The 20736-nt window shown below is 65.5% G+C and overlaps 1 protein-coding gene across 5 annotated transcripts; it reads left to right on the top strand.

The window, feature by feature from the left end:
• Positions 1-3387: 3387 nt before the first annotated feature.
• On the top strand, positions 3388-19061 carry EPN1 (epsin 1). 5 transcript variants are annotated; one of them, XM_075915182.2, is made up of 11 exons: positions 3389-3881; positions 6509-6985; positions 7897-8146; positions 10294-10415; positions 11410-11484; positions 13786-13875; positions 14070-14361; positions 14954-15121; positions 15209-15289; positions 16441-16677; positions 17450-19061. In XM_075915182.2, exons 2-11 carry the CDS (start codon positions 6758-6760, stop codon positions 17788-17790), a joined length of 1884 nt encoding a protein of 627 aa, XP_075771297.2. In that variant the 5' UTR covers positions 3389-3881; positions 6509-6757; the 3' UTR covers positions 17791-19061. The 5 variants fall into 5 exon arrangements, with proteins under 5 accessions (XP_075771299.2, XP_075771298.2, XP_075771300.2 ...); XM_075915181.2 differs by having other exon boundaries at positions 10294-10427; XM_075915184.2 differs by lacking the exon at positions 11410-11484 and having other exon boundaries at positions 3388-3881.
• Positions 19062-20736: the final 1675 nt, after the last annotated feature.

Below are 20736 nucleotides of genomic sequence, written 5' to 3'. Positions count from 1 at the left end.
GAGGGTCTGAGGGGGTTGCTTGTGGGACTTCTTGCTGGCCAGGGTAGGGGAACAGACGCGCTCTTTGCGACTGTTTGGTGCTTTATCGCGGGGAGCTCCAGTCGTGGGCTGTAGGACTGTCTCAAAGCAATTCGTTCTGAGCTGAGACTCTCTGGAGTGTCCCCCCAGAGCCCTTTTGTTACAGGGGACAGGGGGCACCAGCTCCCATCCACCCCCAGGGCAGGGACAGGCTGGCTCAGAAGGGTGGGGAAGGGGGCCTGGAGCCTTTCCCCTCCATGGCTGCTGTAGCTGGCTGTGGCTTCCAGTTGCTTTGTGGCCCCTGCCTGAAAGGGGTTCACTGGGTCTCTGCCCGGTTCCCAACAGGCTGGACCACAGCGCCTAAGCCCCGCTCTGCCCCTGAGAAGTGGGTCTCCCTAGTGTGAGGGGACCAGAGGCTCATGGAGCCGGGGGCTGCTTCGGGTGAGGCTTGGGGCCCAGCTGTCTCAGGGTGTCTACCGTCAAGGCCTGCCCTACCCTGGGGCGCTGGCGGGAATGGGCCATACTCTATGCAGCTCCTTGAGATGGGCCCTCAGTCCCATAGGATGGGGATGTGCCTCCATCATGCCCTACGGCTATTTTGGACTACAGACCCTACAAGAACAGCGGCTGAGCTGCAGTGTCATGATTCCAGAGAGACCCTACAATAACAATTCCACTGCTCAGGAAAGACCCTACAATGGGGGGGGGGGGGAACCCATTAAATAAAGAGAGCTGAAACCGGCGGAAGAAATGCAAAGAGCTGCACCAGAATTGTCGAGCAAAAAAAAAAAACCACACACTGCCCCTTTAAAAAAACATGGGCTTGGGCTTTTGGGCCATAGCAGGCTCCCATTGGCTGCCGCCATCTTGCAGCTCCCATTTTCAATCGCCTCCGGATGGCTCCCTGCCCCGGTGAGCACAGGGGGCCGATTGGAGGGGCGCTGGGGCAGCTTTGCAAGCCACGGGGGAGGCTGTGTGAGTTGCACTTTTGGGGGGGTGGGGAGAGCCGCATTCGGTTCACGAACCACGGGTTGACCACCCCTGCCCTACAATAACAAACCAGTACCCCTCCTCCACTGCCACAGGAGACCCTATAACAGCAAACCAGTGGGTGCGAGCCTGGGAGGGGGGCGGCTTGTGCAGTCCTTCGCTGCGCTGCCTGTTTGGCCCCTCTCTTCGGGCCGGCAGGGGCGGGGGCCATCACGTAGGAACCTGACGTGCAGACGGATCGAATGGATCATCTCCTTGGGTTAAGGGATCACCAGATGGGGTCAGACTGGTCCCCATGTCCAGTTTGGGGCTCATCACAGTAGGCCAAGGGACCTGAGAAACGTGGCATCAGGCTGGGTCAAAGAGTCACCTGACTGGGTCTAGAGGCCATCAGGCCGAGATGGCTTGGTGATGGCTGGATGGAAGCTGCTTTAGCGGGATACCTCCTGGGCAGCGGAGGACGTGAGGGAAGAAACAGAACAGCCAAGCCGTCTTCTCCAAGATCAGTCCCGTCCCTCAAGCAAAGGAAGACAGGAGGCTGGAGATTCTGGAGGTGAAGTGCTTGCTAGGTTAGCGGCGGAGGGTTTGGGGTTATTTGAACATTTGACCGCCTTCCGCGGGGAGAAGGGGTGAACATAAGAATAGCCAGACTGGGTCATAGCAAAGGTCCATAGCCCAGCGTCCTGTCTTCCGACTGTGTCCAATACCAGTTGCCCCAGAAGGGAATCATCAAGTAATCCCTCTCCTGTCATCCATTTCCAGCCCCTGGCCAACAGAGGCTAGGGATACCATTCCTACCCACCCCAGCTAATAGCTATTGATGGACCGAATCTCCATGAATTTATCTAGTTCTTTCTTGACACCCGTTAAAATCCTGGTCTTCACAACCTCCTCTGGCGAGGAGTTCCACAGGTTGGCTGTGCACTGTGTGAAAAAAAACGTCCTTTTGTTTGTTTTAAACCTGCTACCTACTAATTTCATCTGGTGACCCCCTACTTTTCTTATGTTGTGGGAACAAGTAAATAACTTTTTTCCTTATTCACTTTCTCCATACCTGGCATGATTTTATAGACTTTTTTTTCTAAGCTGAAAAGTCCCAGTCTTTTTAATTTCTTTTCATATGGCACCTGTTGCAAACCCCTCAAGGTATAACGGTTGGACGCCTCCAGCTGAAGAGAAGAGGGCCCAATCTCCTTGTGGACAAGCTGGCTAGAGTAGCGCGTGTGTGTGTGCCACACAATTAGCAAGAGGAGCATGCAGAAACCGCAAAGAGATTAGCACATTGCACAACATTGAGGTGCTGAGAAATAAATTCACCACAATTCATGAAGGCTGTTGATCAACTGGAGAGGGGTCAGAGAAGAGCCAGGAGAAAGGAGAAAGGGTTAGAAAACCTGCCGTACTGTGACAGACTCACGGAGCCCAATCTAGTCCATTAAGCAAAGAGAAGCTAATTGAGTTTCTAAGTACCTATGTGGGGAATAAATGTTTAATAACAAGCTCTTCGATCTAGCAAAGACAAGTCTAAGCCGCTTCCGTGGCTGGAAATTAGAGCCAGACAAATTCAGGTTGGTACGAAGGCGTCCGTTAATTAACCGTCGGCACAACTTACCACGTGTCCCAGTGGATTCGCCATCCCTGGGAATGTTTCACTCCAGACTGGATGTTTTCCTAAGAGACGGGGTCTGGGAATTACTGGGGGGGGGGGGGCAGGGCTGTGGCCTGTGCTAGACAGGGGGTCAGACCAGATGCTCCTATGAATCTGCGCCAGGCCGAGAAGTCCTTGTGCTGGGTCAAGGAAGCCAACACGTGGGGCCAAGGGGAATTCTCTGTGGGTAGGTGTCCCAGCTGCACAGGGGAGGCCGGATATTTGTCTTGGGTGGGGGCCTATTTCCCTCCCCACCCCCACCCCCGTCCTGGGTTTTCACCCTGGGGGTGCGGCCACCTGCCCCCGCGAGGAGCCGCCGGGTCAAATCCCATCAGGGCAGCCCCCCCCACGGGGCCGGGGTCAGTGCACGGGGCCAAGGGCTCAACAGGCAGCTGGGGGGGGGGGGGGGGGGGGGTCACAGTGTCACCCTGCCAGACCTGGGGGGGGGAGCAGGGCCGGGGTCATCAGGGCAGGTCAAAGGTCATGGGGCAGGTCAAAGGGTCAGCAGGGTGGGTCAAAGGTCAATCTATTGGGCAGGGAGTCAAGGGGGCGGGGCCAAAGCCTCACGGGAGGTGAGGGGTCAAGGGGGGCGGGGCCACGCAACCACGGGGGCGGGGCCAAGGGGAGGACAGAGGGAGGCGGGGCGCGGCGCGGCTTCCCGGCGTCATGGGAGAGGCCGGAAGTGACGTCACGGCGAGGGCGGAAGCCCGGCGGGGGAGCAGGGCGGAAGTGAGGGCGGGCGGCGGCTTCCGCTTCCGGTGCGGAGGGTCCAGCAGCCGCGGCCGCTCTAGCGCCGAGCGGAGCCTCCGGGGCCCCTAGAGCCGGGCGAGAGCGCCCCTCCCCCACCGGCCCGGGGACCCCCCCCCAAGTGACACCCCCTCAGGGCGGGACTCAGCCCCCCCCCGGCTTCTCCGCCCGATCTGAGCCCCCCCGCCCGGGGAGCCCCCCCCCCACAGGGCCAAGGGGGCAGCCCCCCCCGCGCGGGGCCCTGACATGCCCCCCCTGGGCCCGCGCCCCGCCCGGGGATAGGGGGGGATCAGAGGGGGTGGGTCGGTGGGCGAGAGACCCCCCCGCCCGCCCCTGAACCCCCCCCGCCAGCGCCGCGGGGCCTGAACCCGGACGGGGGGTGACCCCGGGGGCTGGTCCGCCCCCCCCCCCCCCGCCGGGCGGCGGCCCCGGTGCCCCGCGAAGCTTCTTCCGTCCCGGCCCCCGCGGGGGACGCGAGGTGAGTCCTGCGCGGGGCGCGTCTCGGCTCCGCTGGCAGCAGGGCCTAGGGGTTAGCGCGCCTGGAGCTCTTCTCTGCCTCAGTTTCCCCACCTGTGAAATCCGCTTCCCCTTCGCCGCTTTGGGGACCCTCCCCCTCCCCCCGGGCGCTGCCAGCGAGGGCGGCCGCCCTGGGCTCTGCTTTCTGCGAGCCGGCGAGCGTGGGAGGTGAGAGGGACTCGTCCCTCTGAGTCAGCGCCGGTGCCGACTGCCGATCACCCCTTTGACGGGCTGGCGGCGCGGCGCGCCCCGCGCTGTCCAGAGTTCACGGGAGGGCCGGGCTGCCCTGGCAGGGGAGATCGGGCTGGTGCCTTCGGCTCGGGCTGGGGGGCAGCTTGCAGAGGCTGGAGAGAAGGCCAGTGCTGCCCAGCATGGGGGATCTGGGCCCCGGGTGTTGTGGAGGGGGGCCAGGCTGTCATGCCCGCCCCGGCTTTGCAGGGTGGCCAAAGGGGACAGGGGAGGCCGTTTGGGGAATCCAGAAGAGGCCCGTCTTGTACCCACATGGGGGTGGGAGGGCACAGGAGCGCGACTGGTGGTGCCTAATCTGGGGGCCTGGTGTAGGAGTGTGTGAGGCAGGGAAGGATTGATCTGGGGACACGGTGCTTGGGGGGAGTGGGGCTGACCCAGGGGCGTGCTGGGCAGGGAGGGGGTGAGTGGGGCTGGCCCAGAGGCGGGGAGGGAATTGGAGGAAAAGGGGAGGCAGGCAGGCTGGCTGGCTGGCCAGCGGCCTTGACCACCGCAGGGAGTGGTTCTAATCCCCCAGCTCAGCCTTCTCTCTCACGTGGTTCATTGTCACGTCCAGACCCTCCCTGTCTGGCTGCCCGGCAGCCCAAGCAGGTTTATGGGCAGCCCATGGCACAGTGGGGGGGGGGGGGGTAGCTGACTCGTGGGGTGAGAGAGAAACTCTCCACAGCCTGGATGATTTATGGTCCCCCGAGAGGGCTCCCGGAAGTGCCTTTGTGCTGTTGTATCCCCACCTGCTCCCACCCCTCTCTGGAGAGCTACCGGGGCTGGGGACAGCTGGCCGGTTTGGACAGGGAGCTGACGGGGAGATCAGGACGGTGCTGTGCGGATCCCAGCTAGCGTGGTGGATCCCAGCTGGTTCCCTTCCATCTGCCTCCTCGCCGGGCGTGGTGCTTGGCGCTCGCAGAGCCGGGAGTCCCCTCAGGTGCAGCTCTGGGGCACCCATCTGGGCCTCTGGCTAGCGAGGGGCTGATCTGAGCAGCCGGGTCTCCCCTGCCTCCCCCGTGTCATTGTGCCGCTCCTCTTGGCTTTCTGCTACTGGAGCCAGGGAACTGTTGCAAAATCCCCGCCGGGGATAGGCCCCTGCCGCCCGGTCAATTTCATAGTCGGCCCCAAACCTGCTGGAGCCTGTTGGTCCACCCTTCACGGGTGAGGGGCGGGACTCCCACTCCCCAGGGCTCTGGGGGTTGGGTCTGACATGAGACCCCCTGGGATTGGCAGGGCGTGGAGAGGGTGTGAGAAGAGCTGCGACAAGCCCTCCGACCAGCGTGTGGTTATGGGAAGGTCCAGTGGGTAGGAGGCAGATTAGTGCTTAGAGCAGGGAGGCAGGACTCCTGGGTTCTCTTCCCAGCTTTGGGTGGGGGGGTCTAGTGGTTAGAACGGGCAGGGGCTGGGAGCCAGGATTCCTGGGTTCTCTCCCTGCCCTCTCTCCATGAAGCGGGGGGTGGCCTGCATGGGAAGAAGGGGAGGGGGTTCCCTGAGTCCCAGGAGCACTGCAGGACCACTGCATGGGCTCTGAGGGCCAGGGGGAACCTGCATTCCACCCCCTGGAGGTCTCCAGCCCCTGCAGCTCCCGGGTCCCAGCTGGCAGCAGCCAGAGGGGAAGGAAGTGAGGCCTTGTGCCTTTCTGAGTCATGGCGCCAGGACGCCTGGAGCTTTCCTTCCTTCCCCCGGCGCTCGCCGGGCTCTGCTCCGTGGCTCCGATCCCTGGGTCCGGAGATGTGGCTGCCTCTGGGGTAGAGCTGGGTGCTGGTTATCCAGGCACCCATCCCCGGTGCTGGGGTGCGGCCCCTCTGGGGCAGAGCATGGGGAGCGGGTCACCTGCACGCCCCTAGCCCCAGGCTGACACACGTCTTGCTGCAGGGCTGGCCGTGACGGGAGGGGCGAGTCCCTCCCCCACCCCCACAGTGCGGCGCCCCCAGAGCTCTGTGTCTCTTCCTTCCCCGGGGCCTTTGGCTGGAGGCTGAATTCCAGCTGCGCTTGGCGTCCAGCCGCTGGGGGCTCCAACCACTGGCTGCTGCTGCCTCCCGCCAGCTTGGGTGCGTTCTCTCCTGGGTCTAGACCCCCCCAACCCCTCCCAGAGTTAGTGCTCCCTGCCCGCACGCTCCCGCCGGGGAGGGACAGAGGAGGCCCCGGAAGCCAGTCCCCCCCGGGGGAGTGTCGGACTCCTGGCTCCCAGCCCCCCTTTTGAGCCCCAGAGCCTGGGAGAGAACCCAGGAGTCTCCTGCTCTAACCACTAGCCCCCACTCTCCTCCCAGTGCTGGGGGGAGAACCCTGCCCCCCTGGCTGCGTCTCGTGCCGGCTCTGTGTCATGGAGTCACTGACCCTGCTCTCTGTGTGTTGCAGGTGTGGCTGTGAGTGGCCGTCATGACCGGCTCGCCCCTGCCGGCCCAGGCCCAGAGAGTGGCCTGACCCCCCTCCCTGCACCCGCTGGTGCCAGCCCTCCCCATCGCACGGACACAGGGGGATTTCCTGCCCCCCGGCCAGGGATCCGGGGCCCTCCCCATTGCACGGACACGGGGGTGCCCCCCCTCCCCTCGCAGGACTGGGACCAGGAGCTGCCCCGCAGCCGGGCCGCCCCCCTCCCCTCCCACCATGTCGACCTCCTCGCTGCGGCGCCAGATGAAAAACATCGTCCACAACTACTCGGAGGCAGAGATCAAGGTGCGGGAGGCCACGTCCAACGACCCCTGGGGCCCGTCCAGCTCGCTCATGTCGGAGATCGCCGACCTCACCTACAACGTGGTGGCCTTCTCGGAGATCATGAGCATGATCTGGAAACGGCTCAACGACCACGGCAAGAACTGGCGCCACGTCTACAAGGTGCCGCCCCGGGGTCCTGCCTCCCAGCACCCTGCCCTAACCACTAGTCCCCCCGACCCCCGCCCGGAACTGGGGCGACAACCCAGGAGTCCTGCCTCCCAGCTCTAACCGCTAGCCCTCGCTACCTTTCCAGAGCTGTGCCTCCCAGCTCTAACCGCTAGCCCTCGCTACCTTTCCAGAGCTGTGCCTCCCAGCTCTAACCGCTAGCCCTCGCTACCTTTCCAGAGCTGTGCCTCCCAGCTCTAACCGCTAGCCCTCGCTACCCTACCAGAGCTGTGGAGTCCTGCCTCCCAGCTCTAACCGCTAGCCCTCGCTACCTTTCCAGAGCTGTGCCTCCCAGCTCTAACCGCTAGCCCTCGCTACCTTTCCAGAGCTGTGCCTCCCAGCTCTAACCGCTAGCCCTCGCTACCCTACCAGAGCTGTGGAGTCCTGCCTTCCAGTCTCTGCTTTGACCACTAGCCTCCACCCTCTCCCAGAGCTGTGGATACAACCCAGAAGCCTTGGCTTGCAACCCCCCCACAGCTCTAACCACAAGACCCTGCTCCCCGCCTGCCTTCTCTATGTGGGGAAGGGGTGGCCTACAAACAGCAGCTTTGTGGGTGGATGGGCAGGTGGGCTCTGGCTGTGGGGGGGGGGTGCATATGCCCTGCGGGGGAAGGGTGTTGGCGGGGTGTTGTGGGGCTCAGTGGAAGTGTTGTGGGGGCTCTGGCTGCGGGGGTGCATGCGCTGTGTGGGAAGGACTGGGTGGAAGCGATGTGGGGGCTCTGGCTGTGGGGGGGTGCCTGCGCCCTGCGGGGGGCTGGGCGGGGAGGCTCTGGCTGCGGGGGGGGGCGCCTGTACCACTCGGGGGGCTGGGCGGGCTGGCGGAGGCGCCGTGGGGGCCATGGACTGAGACTGGCCTGCCCCCCCAGGCCATGACGCTCATGGAGTACCTGATCAAGACGGGCTCAGAGCGCGTGGCCCAGCAGTGCAAGGAGAACATCTACGCCGTCCAGACGCTGAAGGATTTCCAGTACGTCGACCGGGACGGCAAGGACCAGGGCGTCAACGTGCGGGAGAAGGCCAAGCAGCTGGTGGCCCTGCTCCGGGACGACGAGCGGCTCAAGGAGGAACGGGCCCACGCCCTCAAGACCAAGGAGAAGCTGGCACAGACCTGCACGGGTAGGCGGCCCTGCTCGCGGGGCCCCGGCCACCTTTCACCTCTGAGGTTCGGGGGGAGGGGGGCAGGCGATGGCTGGGGGGGGCTGGGGGACTCAGTGGGCCAGATGACAGCTGTGGAACTGGGGGTGAGTGGCCGGTGACAGCCCTTGGGCTTGTGGGGGCCAGCTGTGAGGTTCAGGGAGTGGGCTAGGGTTAGGGTTGGGCTCCGGAGCGTGACTTTAAGGTTGGGGAGGCAGGGGATGGGTGTTGAGTTCAGGGGGGCAGCTGAGAAGTTCAGGGGATAGGTGACGACTGGAGCTTGGGGGGTACAGCCGTGGCTCAGGAGGGTGGGTGAGAGTTGGGGGTTGGCTCTGAGGTTTGAAAGCTCAAGGGGGCAGCAGTGGACGGGGGGGGGGGGGTGCAGGTGAGGGCTTTAGGGCTTGAGGGTGGCCGTGAGTCTCGGGGGGCGAGTGAGGGCTGTGGGGCTCGTGGGGGGGGGGGGGCTCAGGGGTGGCCGTGGGGCTCGGGGGGCAGGTGAAGGATGTGGGGCTTGGGGCCTGTTTGGGGGTGGGTGAGGGCTGTAGGGCTTGGGGGGGCTCAGAGGCGGTCGGGGGGCGGGTGAGGGCCGTGGGGCTCGGGGGGGCCCCAGGGGTGGCTGTGGGGCTGGGAGGGGGGCAGGTGAGAGCTGTGGGGCTCGGGGGGGCCCCAGGGATGGCTGGGGGGGGGGGGTGGGTGAGGGCTGTGTGGCTCAGGGGAGGCGCCTGCCGTACAGCTGGGGGGCTCTGCCGGGCCCCTCTGCCCTCCACGACCCAGCCAGGTCCCGGTTCCCTGCCCGGCAGCTGTTGCCAACAGTGAATGCTCCCCCCCCCCCCCCAAGGGAACAGCCTCAGACTCCACCCCACGGGGGGGGGGCTCAGCACCTGCAGTTCAGGGGGGCGAGAGGGGGTGGGGCCGTGCCCTGCCCTGCGGGGGTGGGTGGGACATGGGGTGCAGACAGGCAGGGTTTGGAGCCAATCAGAGGCTGTGCCAACACCCTGCCCATCTGGCATCCACTTTATCTGTGAACTTTGACCCCTGCTGGCTCCGCCCCCTCTGTCCCACATGGCAACTCTCCCCACCAACACAGCAACAGAGCCAGCCCCTCAAACCCCCCCAGCTCTGCCTGCGCCCCCCACTCCCACCCCGCAGCCTCTGCCAGCCCAGCGCTGCCCCCGCCTGCAGCAGGAAGCGAAGGGGGAGAACACGCGTGTCCCTCCCCCCAGCCCCTCCCTGCGGATCCCGCCCTGCCCCACGGCTCTTATCTGGGCTGAGCCAGAGACCTTGCCCCTCTGCCAGTGCAGCGCTGATAAGCAGGGGAGGGGAACAGCCAGGCCCTTAAAGAGACAGAGACACCATCATGCCCCCCTCCATGGCTCCCCTGTGCCCCCGGCCCACCCGGTCAGTTCACTGGGCCAGTGCTTGGTCCGTGTCTGGGGGGCAGATCTTGGGGCAGACACGGGCACCTGCCTCTCCTCCTCCCCCTGGAGGCACGGCTGCCACAGCGCAAGGGAGCCGGGCGCCGGCCAGGCCTGACAGCTGGTGCCCGGTGTCTCCAGGGGCGGGTGGCGTCTGGTGGGGCACGAGCCCCAGGGAGCCTGCGGGAGGCGCTCGCCAGGGTGCTCCGTGCTGCTGGAAGGGGCCGAGTGGGACGCGGCCTGGCTCCGGGGCGCCTCCCTGCTCCGTTCTCTGAGGAGAAAAATAGAGCCCCAAGGCCTGGGCGACCACAGCGGAACCTGGCCCCGCACCCCACTGCGTCCCCCTCCTGTCCTGTCAGGCCGGGCCGGGCTGCTGCAGAATCACTGGTGTCCCGTGCCCGGGAGGTGCCCTTGTACCCAGCCTCTGCCCACCCCAGAGGGGCCATGTGCCAGGGCTGGGTGCGGGCTCCTCGTGTACCCAGCCCTCCCCCACCCCCCGAGGGGCTGTCCCGGTGCCAGGCGGGGGAGGCTCCGTGTACCCAGCCCCCGCCCCCCCCCGAGGGGCTGTGTCCCGGTGCCAGGCGGGGGAGGCTCCGTGTACCCAGCCCCCGCCCCCCCCCGAGGGGCTGTGTCCCGGTGCCAGGCGGGGGAGGCTCCGTGTCCCCAGCCCCTGCCCACCCCCGAGGGGCTGCATCGTGTCTTTCTTCCCTGCAGCCTCATCGGCCTCGGCCGCCAGCGCCCCGACGGAGGCAGAGCAGGCCTGGCCCCAGAGCAGCGGTGAGGAGGAGCTGCAGCTGCAGCTGGCGCTGGCCATGAGCAAGGAAGAAGCGGAGCAGGTAAGGAGCAAGGTAAATCTGGAGCAGCGGCTGCGGGGCGCGGGGGGGAGGGGGGCTACTTGTGATCATCGTCCCCCCGAGGGGAGGTGCTCCGAGGGCAGCGTCCAGCCCTCGGCCTCCCTGCTGCTGCCCTGGGGGTGCCCGGTGGCCCCTGATTGTGGCCAGGCTGCCTCCGACACCGGGCGCTGGGATAGGTGCAGCGCTGCGGGAGTGGGGCTGGGCCGGGCCTCAGGCCCCGTTCCCTGCCCCCAGGAGGCAGCCAGCCCCTGCCCTGGGGCCAGATGGGTCCTGGTAGGGGGTGGGGCTGTGGCAGCCTGCTGAGGGGGGCTGTTTTGGGGTACACAGGCTTTAGGAGGGCAGGGTGACACCCACACACAGTGGGGTCCAGCCCCAGCTCCCCCCAGTTAACCCTCCCCAAAGCTGTCGGGCAAAGAGCCAGGACCTGTTGAGTTCTGTGTCCAACCCTCCAGGCGGAGATGGGGGGCAGCCCCCCCCAATCCTCTGTACCAGCCGGCATCCTGCACGGCCCCCTTCATTCATCCCAGCTCCCCCTGCTCCCCACCCCCTTACGGATAATCCACTTCCCCGGAGCAAACCGCATCTGGGCAGCCGAGAGGAGCTCCTCCAAACAGAGCCCGTCTCCCCCTCTCTGTGCTTCCACTGCCGTGTCTGTCTGCGCCCCCGTCCTCTGCCCCCTACCCACTGCCCTGCCTGAGCCTGGTCCCCCTGCATCCCAGGCACCACAGGGCCCCCTGCTCCCTCTCCGTCTGCTGCTCTTCTCCCATCCACTGCCTCCCGGCATCAGCCGCCCCCCCCCCCCCGCCGCCTGTTCATTTCCCCCTGTGTGTGTGCCTCGAGCTCCCCCGGCAGGCATGGGAGGGTCGATCCTGTTCTCTTTCCTACCCGTGGGCCAAACCTCCCCCCTGCCCTGCCCCTCCCCCATGGGTGTGTGCCCTGCCGCGCCTTCATTCTCTGCTCTCTCCGCCCCCGTCAGCCCCCCGTTGCCGTCGCCGAAGAAGACCTGCAGCTCCAGCTCGCTCTTAGCTTGAGCAGAGAGGAGCACGACAAGGTTAGAGCCGCCCCCGGACGATCTAACACCCTCCCCACCATAGGAGTGTGGGCTGGCCTTCCCCCCACCCCCACTGCACTAACCCCCGCCCCGACTAGATCAGCGCTAACTCCACTCACTGCTCGCCATCACCTCGCAGAACTTTTCTCGCCTCCAGGGAAAAGATGCTCTGAAAAGGAGAGAAACTTCTCCACCTAGCCCTCCTCTTGGGGGCATCTGGTCAGTTTTAGTCCCTGTGGATACCCAGGTCAGTGTCACCTCTGGTCAGTTTTAGTCCCTCTGGATACCCAGGTCAGTTTCACCTCTGGTCAGTTTTAGTCCCTCTGGATACCCAGGTCAGTTTCACCTCTGGTCAGTTTCAGTCCCTCTGGATACCCAGGTCAGTTTCAGTCCCGCTGGTGCCCAGATCAATCTAGCTTCTGGTCAGTTTCAGTCCCCATGGGTACAGAGGCCAGTTTCACTCTTGGTCAGTTTCAGTCTCGCCAGGTACCCAGATCAGTTTTGCTCCTGCTCTGTAACCCCTCCCAAGTGCCATTGGGTTGCGTGTCTGGGATCCGTGCCCCCCATGCACTTGAAGTGCTTAGCAGGTGAAATCGTCCAGCCGCTTTTCCCCACCAAGGGCCTGATCCCCACTGGAACTCTGTTTGATATGGTATGATAGAGGCCTATAAAATCATGAGCGGTGTGGAGAGGGTGATTAAAAAAAAATTATTTACTTGTTCCCAGAATAGAACTAGAGGACACCAAATGAAATTAATGGGGAGCAGGTTTTAAACTAATAAAAGAAAGTTCTTCTTCACACAGCGCGTAGTCAACCTGTGGAACTCCTTGCCAGAGGAGGCTGTGAAGAGCTAGATACATTCATGGAGGTTAGGTCCATAAAAGGCTATTAGCCAGGGGGTAGGAATGGTGCCCCTGGCCTGTTTGTCAGAGGCTGGAGAGGATGGCAGGAGACGAATCGCTTGATCGTTGTCTTTGGTCCACCCCCTCTGGGCCACTGTCGGCCGACAGGCTACTGGGCTAGATGGACCTTTGGCCTGACCCAGGACGGCCGTTCTTATGTTCTGTTCTCCCCTGTTACTTCCCTAAACCCACATAGTGTCCTCTAGTTCCCCCATTTCTTCCTGTTCTAAATGTTTGTTTAGCAACTGCCTCGCCCCAACCCACAGGTGGCTGCATTTCAGTGGTGGCTGAAGCAATTCCAGCTTCAAGCTTTGGTTCTGTCCCCAGCTCTGGGAGGGCAGCGGGGCCTAGTGGTTGGAGCAGGGTGCTTAGGTTCTTTCTCCAACTCCCCCCCCCCCCCATCCTCTGATCACTGGCTGGCTCCTTGGGCAGTGTTGCCCAATGGACCCATCCAGCCCCTTCTCTCACACTCGACCCCACCCTCCCGTCCAATGCCCGGGTTTCCCCCAGCACCCCTCCTGGTTTCTTTGTACCCCCTTGAATTCTAGAGAGCAATGCCAAGGACTCCCCCTTCCCCCAGAACGGAGGCAGCAGAAGGTTCTGAAAGGTTCTGGCTGGATCTCTCTGGGTCGTTTGGGTCTCTCCACGGCAGCTGTGCGCTAACCCCCGGCCCCCTATTAACCCTCACCCTGATCCCCCCCCCGCCCCCCCGCGCTAATCTGTCTGTCCCTCCCCCTCCAGCCTTCCTCTCCCGCCTGGCTTTCGCTCTGGGTAATTGCCACTTTGGGGCAGGCTGGGGGGCAGGCCTGGTACGGGAGGCCCGGGGCAGGCAAATCTAGTTGTCTTTGGGCAGGTGTAGCTGGTACAGAGGGCAGGGGGCCTGTAGCTGGTTTTGGGAGGGGGCAGCTGAAAAATTGAGGGGGGACTGAGGGGGCCGTGTCTGGCTCCTGGGAAGAAGAGGACTGTGGCAGGAGACTTCGTTGGTAAGTTGTGGGGGGCTGTGCCTAGCCCCTGGGGGGTGGGGGGTCGGTTGTGGGAGGGGCTGAGATGTCTGGCCCGCAGTGGGGGGCCTTTACGTTGTCTTTGTGGGCCTGGGTTGTCCTGAGCTCTGGGAGGGGGGCTGGCTCTGGCAGGGACTGGATCTGTGAGCCCCGTAATTGCCAGTTGCTCGGGATGCCACAGGCCCCTCTGCACTGGGGGGAATTATGGGATAGGCGTGGGGCCTGGGGCAGCAAACGGCTCCCCCCACACCACTGGGCTGCAGCTGGGACCCACAGCTGGGAGCGCTGCCACACCAGCAGCAGGTGAGTATTCCAGCTCCCCTCCTCTGCCCCCCGATCGGGGTTCCCCTTGTGCGCTGCTGACGCCCCCCCATTTCCCTTGCCAACCCCCCCCCAGGAGGAGCGGATCCGGCGCGGTGACGACCTGCGGCTGCAGATGGCGATCGAGGAGAGCAAGAAGGAGGCTGTGCCAGCCAAGGGCGAGGAGGTAACCCCTCCCTCGGGGGCTGTAGCAGGGGGCGGGGCTTAGCCACAGGGGTCTGACTTGGAGGCGGGGGGGGGGGCTGTGGGGGGGGGGCGCTAGCTGGTTGTCGACTGGTTTGGGCTCAGAGCCAGGGTGTCGGGGTGCATCTAGGTGACTGGCTCCCCCCTCCCCCATTTCACCATGTTTCTCCCCCACAGTCGTCACTGATGGACCTGGCTGATGTCTTCACTGCACCAGCCCCCCCCGCCGCCGGGGACCCATGGGGTGCCCCAGCCCCCGCCGACCCATGGGGTGCCTCCGTGCCTGCTCCTGTGGGGCCGCCTGCCCCCGACCCCTGGGGAGGGGCCCCCGGAGGCGTGGCTTCCACTGGCAATCCATGGGGGGCGCCTGCCACCGTCACGGCCCCGGGAGATCCCTGGGGGGGCTCCCCGGCCGCCGCCAGCTCTGACCCCTGGAACCCGGAGGGGACGGGCCCTGCCCCACTGCCTGGTACGTCTCCATGTTGTGCCTGTCGCTCCAGTCTCTGGGCACCCGCCTCTCCGGGCCCCTCCTGCCTTTGTTGCTCAGCCCCCCTCACTTCCCCCAGCACGTGGGCCGGAGTGGAGACCCCCTCTTCTGCTGCGTCCCAGGGGGCCGGAGAGGGAGGGGATTTGTCAAAGCTCTAGCCACAGCAGGGCGGTCTCTGTGCCCCAGAGGGGAAACTGAGGCACGGGGGGGTGCCTCAGGGCAGGGCTGGGAACAGAACGTAGATCTGTTGAATCCTGGCTCTCCCCCTGCCTGGCCCCCACAGGCCCCACGGTGGAGAGATGGGGAGGGTTTGACCCCCGGGCTGACTCTCCTGGAGTCGGAGCATCATGGATGTGCCTGGGGCCTTCCTCAGCCCCTTCCTGGGGGATTCAGGGCTGGTCCTGGAGCAGAGGTGGGCAAACAGCCCTGCCCGTTGGGGCGCCCCCCATATCCCAATGTCCCTCACACCCTCCAGCCAGCGCCCCCTGCTGCCCCCAGCCTGTCCCCTGCAGTGCATTGTGGGTAGGGGGAAGGGACCAAGCCGGTGGCTGCTGACTGCTCTTCCCTCCTCCAGCCGGGGGCGCCGCAGTGAGCGGAGCGGCCCCTGCCAGTGACCCGTGGTCGTCGGGCCCAGCCCCAGCTCCCCAGGGGAAACCCGCAGCCGACCCCTGGGCCCCCGCGCAGACCTTCCCCGACCCCTGGGGGGGGTCGCCTTCGAAAGCCAGCACCAACGGCACCGCAGGTGGGTGGGCCAGGCCGCCCCGGTTCCCTCCCCCGCTCTGGGAGGGGGCAGGACTCCCCGTAACCCCCCTCTCTCCTCCCCCCACAGCCAGCGGAGCCTTCGAGCCGGACGAATTCTCGGATTTCGACAGCCTGCGCCCCGCGCTGCCCAAGTCAGGGAGCAGCACAGGTGGGCTGGGGGGGCCTCCGGCTGCCTCCCCCTCCTCCCCTCGCCCGTCTGGCCTTCCCTCCGCTGGGTGAGGGGAGATAGCCATGGGGGGGCCCTGAATACGTCCTCCCTGGTGGGAGCTGGCGCCCCCTGGAGGGGAAAGGCCCCTGCCCCCCTAAGCCAGCCCATCCCTGCCCTGCGGCCAGGTGGGAGCCGGCGCCCCCTGGAGGGGAAAAGCCCCTGCCCCCCTAAGCCAGCCCATCCCTGCCCTGCGGCCAGATGGGAGCCAGCGCCCCCTGGAGGGGAAAAGCCCCTGCCCCCCTAAGCCAGCCCATCCCTGCCCTGCGGCCAGGTGGGAGCCGGCGCCCCCTGGAGGGGAAAGGCCCCTGCCCCCCTAAGCCAGCCCCTCCCTGCCCTGCGGCCAGGTGGGAGCCGGCGCCCCCTGGAGGGGAAAGGCCCCTGCCCCCCTAAGCCAGCCCCTCCCTGCCCTGCGGCCAGGTGGGAGCCGGCGCCCCCTGGAGGGGAAAGGCCCCTGCCCCCCTAAGCCAGCCCATCCCTGCCCTGCGGCCAGGTGGGAGCCGGCGCCCCCTGGAGGGGAAAAGCCCCTGCCCCCCTAAGCCAGCCCATCCCTGCCCTGCGGCCAGATGGGAGCCGGCGCCCCCTGGAGGGGAAAAGCCCCTGCCCCCCTAAGCCAGCCCATCCCTGCCCTGCGGCCAGGTGGGAGCCGGCGCCCCCTGGAGGGGAAAAGCCCCTGCCCCCCTAAGCCAGCCCATCCCTGCCCTGCGGCCAGGTGGGAGCCGGCGCCCCCTGGAGGGGAAAAGCCCCTGCCCCCCTAAGCCAGCCCATCCCTGCCCTGCGGCCAGGTGGGAGCCGGCGCCCCCTAGAGGGGAAAGGCCCCTGCCCCCCTAAGCCAGCCCATCCCTGCCCTGCGGCCAGGTGGGAGCCGGCGCCCCCTAGAGGGGAAAGGCCCCTGTCCCGTTCCCTATCCCCTGAGCCCGCCAGTCCGGAGCTGGCCTCTCCTGTGTGCTTGGGGGCTGATTAACCCCTTGTCCTTGGGGCCGGGACCCGTCAGCATCTGTAGCGACTGGACTCTAGCGTCGGCTGCCCCTCCCAGCCCCACGTCGCTATGGGGCTGGCAGGTGTGTCAGCTCCTCTTTCCTCTCTGCTCCCAGGGGAGCTGGACCTGCTGGCCGGGGAGGTGCCCGTGTCTCGCGCGGCCGGCGCCCGCAGCCCCTGCGCCTTCGACATGGCGGCTGTCGGGGGCTCGCTGGCCGAAGCCTCCAAACCCACCCGCAAGACCCCGGAGTCCTTCCTGGGTCCCAACGCTGCCCTGGTGGATCTGGACTCGCTGATCAGCAAACCCCTCGTGCCCCCCAGCTCCAAAACCTCCAACCCCTTCCTGGCCACAGGTGAGCGCCCTGACGCCTGGGTTCTCTCCCTGGCCCGGGGAGGGGAGTGGAGTTCAGTGGTTAGAGCCGGGAAGGGGGGGGGGAGGAGCCAGGACTCCTGGGTTCTCTTCCTGGCCCTGGGAGTGGAGTTTGGGGGCTTAGGGGTTAGTGGGGGGAGGGGGCGGGAGGCAGGACTCCTGGGTTCTCTCCCTGGCCCGGGGAGGGGAGTGGAGTTCAGTGGTTAGAGCCGGGAAGGGGGGGGGGGAAGGAGCCAGGACCCCTGGATTCTCTTCCTGGCCCTGGGAGTGGAGTTTGGGGGCTTAGGGGTTAGTGGGGGGAGGGGGCGGGAGGCAGGACTCCTGGGTTCTCTCGCTGACTCTGGAAGGGGAGTGGAGTTCAGTGGTTAGAGCCAGGAAGGGGGGGGGGAGGAGCCAGGACTCCTGGGTTCTCTTCCTGGCCCTGGGAGTGGAGTTTGGGGCTTAGGGGTTAGTGGGGGGAGGGGGCGGGAGGCAGGACTCCTGGGTTCTCTCGCTGACTCTGGAAGGGGAGTGGAGGTCAGTGGTTAGAGCCGGGAAGGGGGGGGGGGGAGGAGCCAGGACTCCTGGATTCTCTTCCTGGCCCTGGGAGTGGAGTTTGGGGCTTAGGGGTTAGTGGGGGGAGGGGGCGGGAGGCAGGACTCCTGGGTTCTCTCGCTGACTCTGGAAGGGGAGTGGAGTTGAGTGGTTAGAGCCGGGACTCCTGGGTTTCCTCCTGCTCGTGCGGCTGGTGTCCGATCCTCTCCCCCTTGTTCCAGGGACGGCGCCCGCAGCTGTGGCGTCGGCACCGGGAGCCGCCGCTGGCGCCTCGGCCACCAACCCGTTCCAGCCGGCCCAGCCCGCCTCGCTGACCCTCAACCAGCTGCGTGTCAGCCCCGTCATGGGGCTGGGCCCCCCCGCCGCCCCCTTCGTCCCCCCCATGGTCTCAGTCACCCCCCTGGGGCCGGTCGTGCCCTTGGCCTCTGTCTCTCCCATGGTGGGGGCCCAACCCCCTGGTCTCTCCCCCATGGCCATGGCCCCCATGATGCCCCCTCAGGGGGTTGTGCCCACCAGCGCCTCGGCCCAGTCCATGGGCAACACAAACCCCTTCCTGCTATAAGGGGGCCGGTGCAGGGGTGGGGATGGGGGGAGGTGGCCCCGGGAGGGGCCCGGGGGAGGGAGCCTTGGCAGTGGGTCTGTAAGACGGCAACCCCTGTCATGGGGGACAAGGAGGAGGGGCCCGTGGGCGTGGCAGGGGCGGTGCCCCTTCTTCCCTGAGACTGAATGGGGGCAGGGGGGCAGTATTAAACCCCTCCTCCTGCATAGCTCCGCCCCCTTTGAGGCCAAGCCCACCCTAAGCTCCGCCTCCAAGACCTGTTCTCCCCCCCCTCCAGGAAATGAGGGTGCTGCTGCCCCTTTAAGTTATAGCTGCTCCCAAGCCCCCCCCCACCTAGCACACTACTGCCCCTCCCCCTAGCCTGCCCCAGGGGCTGATGGGACATTCCCACCTTGTTCTACCAGGGTAAGACTACAGCATTGGGCTGCTCGCTCCCCCCCTTCCGCTCCCCCCCCCGCTCCAGAGCCCAGGGCGGGGTCCCCACCTGCCCCCTTGCCGTGGCTCTGGCGGCAGGAGCCATTCCCCGGATGCAGCTGTGGAGAGAACCCCCAGGAACTTCGGGGGGTGGGGGGGAAGTGACGGCAGATATGATGCTGCCTGGACAGAGCTGCCCTGCCTTGCTGTCTGGAGTGGGGGGTGGGGCTGCCTTAATCCCCCTCCCCATGGTGGTGGGGCAGGGCCAGCTGGGCCGGCGCTGGGATGTGGACCTAGTTGAGCCTCAGCGACCGGTCCTCGGACTCAAGTCGGGAGGGGAGGGGCGGGGGGGGGGCCAGGTCTGAGTTGCATATTTGTGCCCCCCCAGGGCTGTGCCACCTCCACAGCGCCCCCTGCTGGCTGTGTGAGCATTCTTCCCTGGCTCCTCCTCCTCCCCTCACTGCCCTCTGTAGGGAGTAGGGGGCCTGGCTCCGCCCCCCCCCCCCAGCCTCAGCCCCCTGCGGGGGGGCGGGTCCCCCAGTGCCCACGGGAGAGGAAGCCCCTGGGGCGCTCTGGCTTCACCCCAATCACAGCCTGTGTATGAATTCTCGTTTGTGGTCCCCCCCACCCCTTCACCAATCAACTGCAGGGGGTGGGATTTGCCTCACCCCCCCCCCCCCAAGTCCCCAGCAATGTCGGATCTTTTCCTGTGGCTGGAAGTGGGGGGCTGGTCCTTAAGTCTGACCCCCTGCTGGGGGGAGAGGCCCTGTCTGATTTCTGCACCCCCATTTGTGCCCCCCCCCAGTGTATGCAGAATGTGCTACAATGAATTAATAATAAACAGAGATTCTTCTAAGGCACCGATGGGATGTCCCTAGGGGGGATTCCAGGGGCATTATTTGCCCTGTGGGAGGGGCAGGGTAGGTATGGAGGGTTACATGACATGAGGGGGGGGCAGGAGTGTCTGAGGGAGCTGGAGCAGCCAAGTGGAGGGTCTCGATTAGTTTCATGTCCTGGCTGTTTGCCAGCAGGAGGGTGACTGTGATATCAAGGGGGGGGTGAGGTTCGGGGATAGATGGGGCTGAGGGGGGCAGGATACTGGGGTAGATGGGTCTGTGCGGCTGAGGGGGGCAAGGTACCAGGGTGGATGGGCCCGAGGGGGGGCAGGATACTGGGGTAGATGGGTCTGTGCGGCTGAGGGGGGCAAGATACCGGGGTAGATGGGCCCAAGGGGGGCAGGATACTGGGGTAGATGGGTCTGTGCGGCTGAGGGGGGCAAGATACCAGGGTGGATGGGCCCAAGGGGGGCAGGATACTGGGGTAGATGGGTCTGTGCGGCTGAGGGGGGCAAGATACCAGGGTAGATGGGCCCGAGGGGGGGCAGGATAGTGGGGTAGTTGGGCCTGTGGGGCTGAGAGAGGCAGGATACAGGGGTAGATAGGCCTGTGGGGGGGCAGGATGCCGGGGTAGATGGGGCCGTGGGGCAGAGCGGGGGCAGGTTATATTCTTCCAAGTTATTTCAGTTCCTGGGTGGGCTGGGATTGTGTCTTGGGACTGTTTGCGCCTTTGTTCCCTGGATCATCCTTGATCATCTTTGATCTGCCTCAGTCGGCCTTTGTGATCCCGCCCCACACACAGCCCCGTGTGGTAGCGAGGGGTGGGGCTGAGCTGGAGGAAAAGGCCTGAAGAGCCAGTAGCCAGGGAAGCTGGAGAGGGAGCTGCCATGTCGGTTTGGAAGGCCCGTGTCATCGGTGCTAACGCTGCTCTCGTTTCCCCCTGACGCCCGACCCCCGCCTGGCGCATCCCCAGATCCTGCTGTGGATTTACAGACACCCTGGGGGTGGGGGGGACCCATCTAGTGTGGAAGGGGCCTGCTGGGGGACGTCTTGGGAAGCTGCAGGAGAAGGTGGCTGGGCTGAAGGGCGTTGGCGCCTGCGAGGAATTCCTGGCGCATGTTCATATGGAGACATCGAAGCTCCCACGGACACCTGGCTAGGTCTGGGGGGACCACTGGCAGCTGGTCACTTCTGGCGGCAGACAGCGCCCACCCCTGCTCCCGACCCTCCCACCGAGGTGCCGGGGAACTGTTCTGATCCGCGAGACGAGGAATCGCCCCCGGAGGCAGAGGAGGAGAAACCAGCCACCCCCAAGACAGGGAACTCTGCAGCCACCACTGCCAGGAGAAATTGCAGCGTAGCCGTGGTTGGAGACTCTCTTCCAAGGGGGGTGGAGGCGCCCTTCTGCTGCCTTGACGTGGCATCCCTGGAGGGGCACTGCCCGCCGGGAGGGATTGCCGACCGTCATCCAGCCCTCTGACTACTCATCCACGGGACACTAATGATGCTGCAGGGTGCGACCCTGGGCGGATCAGAGGTGACTACAGGGTGCTGGGGTTATGGAGAGGGGAGTTAGGGACAGACACATCCAGGAGGCGAATGCCTGGCTGCAAAAATGGTGTCACCAGGAGGACTTGGCTTCCAGCACTGGGATGGGTTACCTAGGGCAGGGGTGAGATCTCCATCCCTAGAGGTGTCT

This window comes from Pelodiscus sinensis, chromosome 18 (assembly GCF_052426305.1).
Source record: "Pelodiscus sinensis isolate ZL-2025 chromosome 18, ASM5242630v1, whole genome shotgun sequence".
Lineage (NCBI taxonomy): Eukaryota > Metazoa > Chordata > Testudines > Trionychidae > Pelodiscus > Pelodiscus sinensis.
The sequence above is the reverse complement of the archived record's forward strand: the minus strand, read 5'-3'. Positions and strand labels throughout refer to the sequence as shown.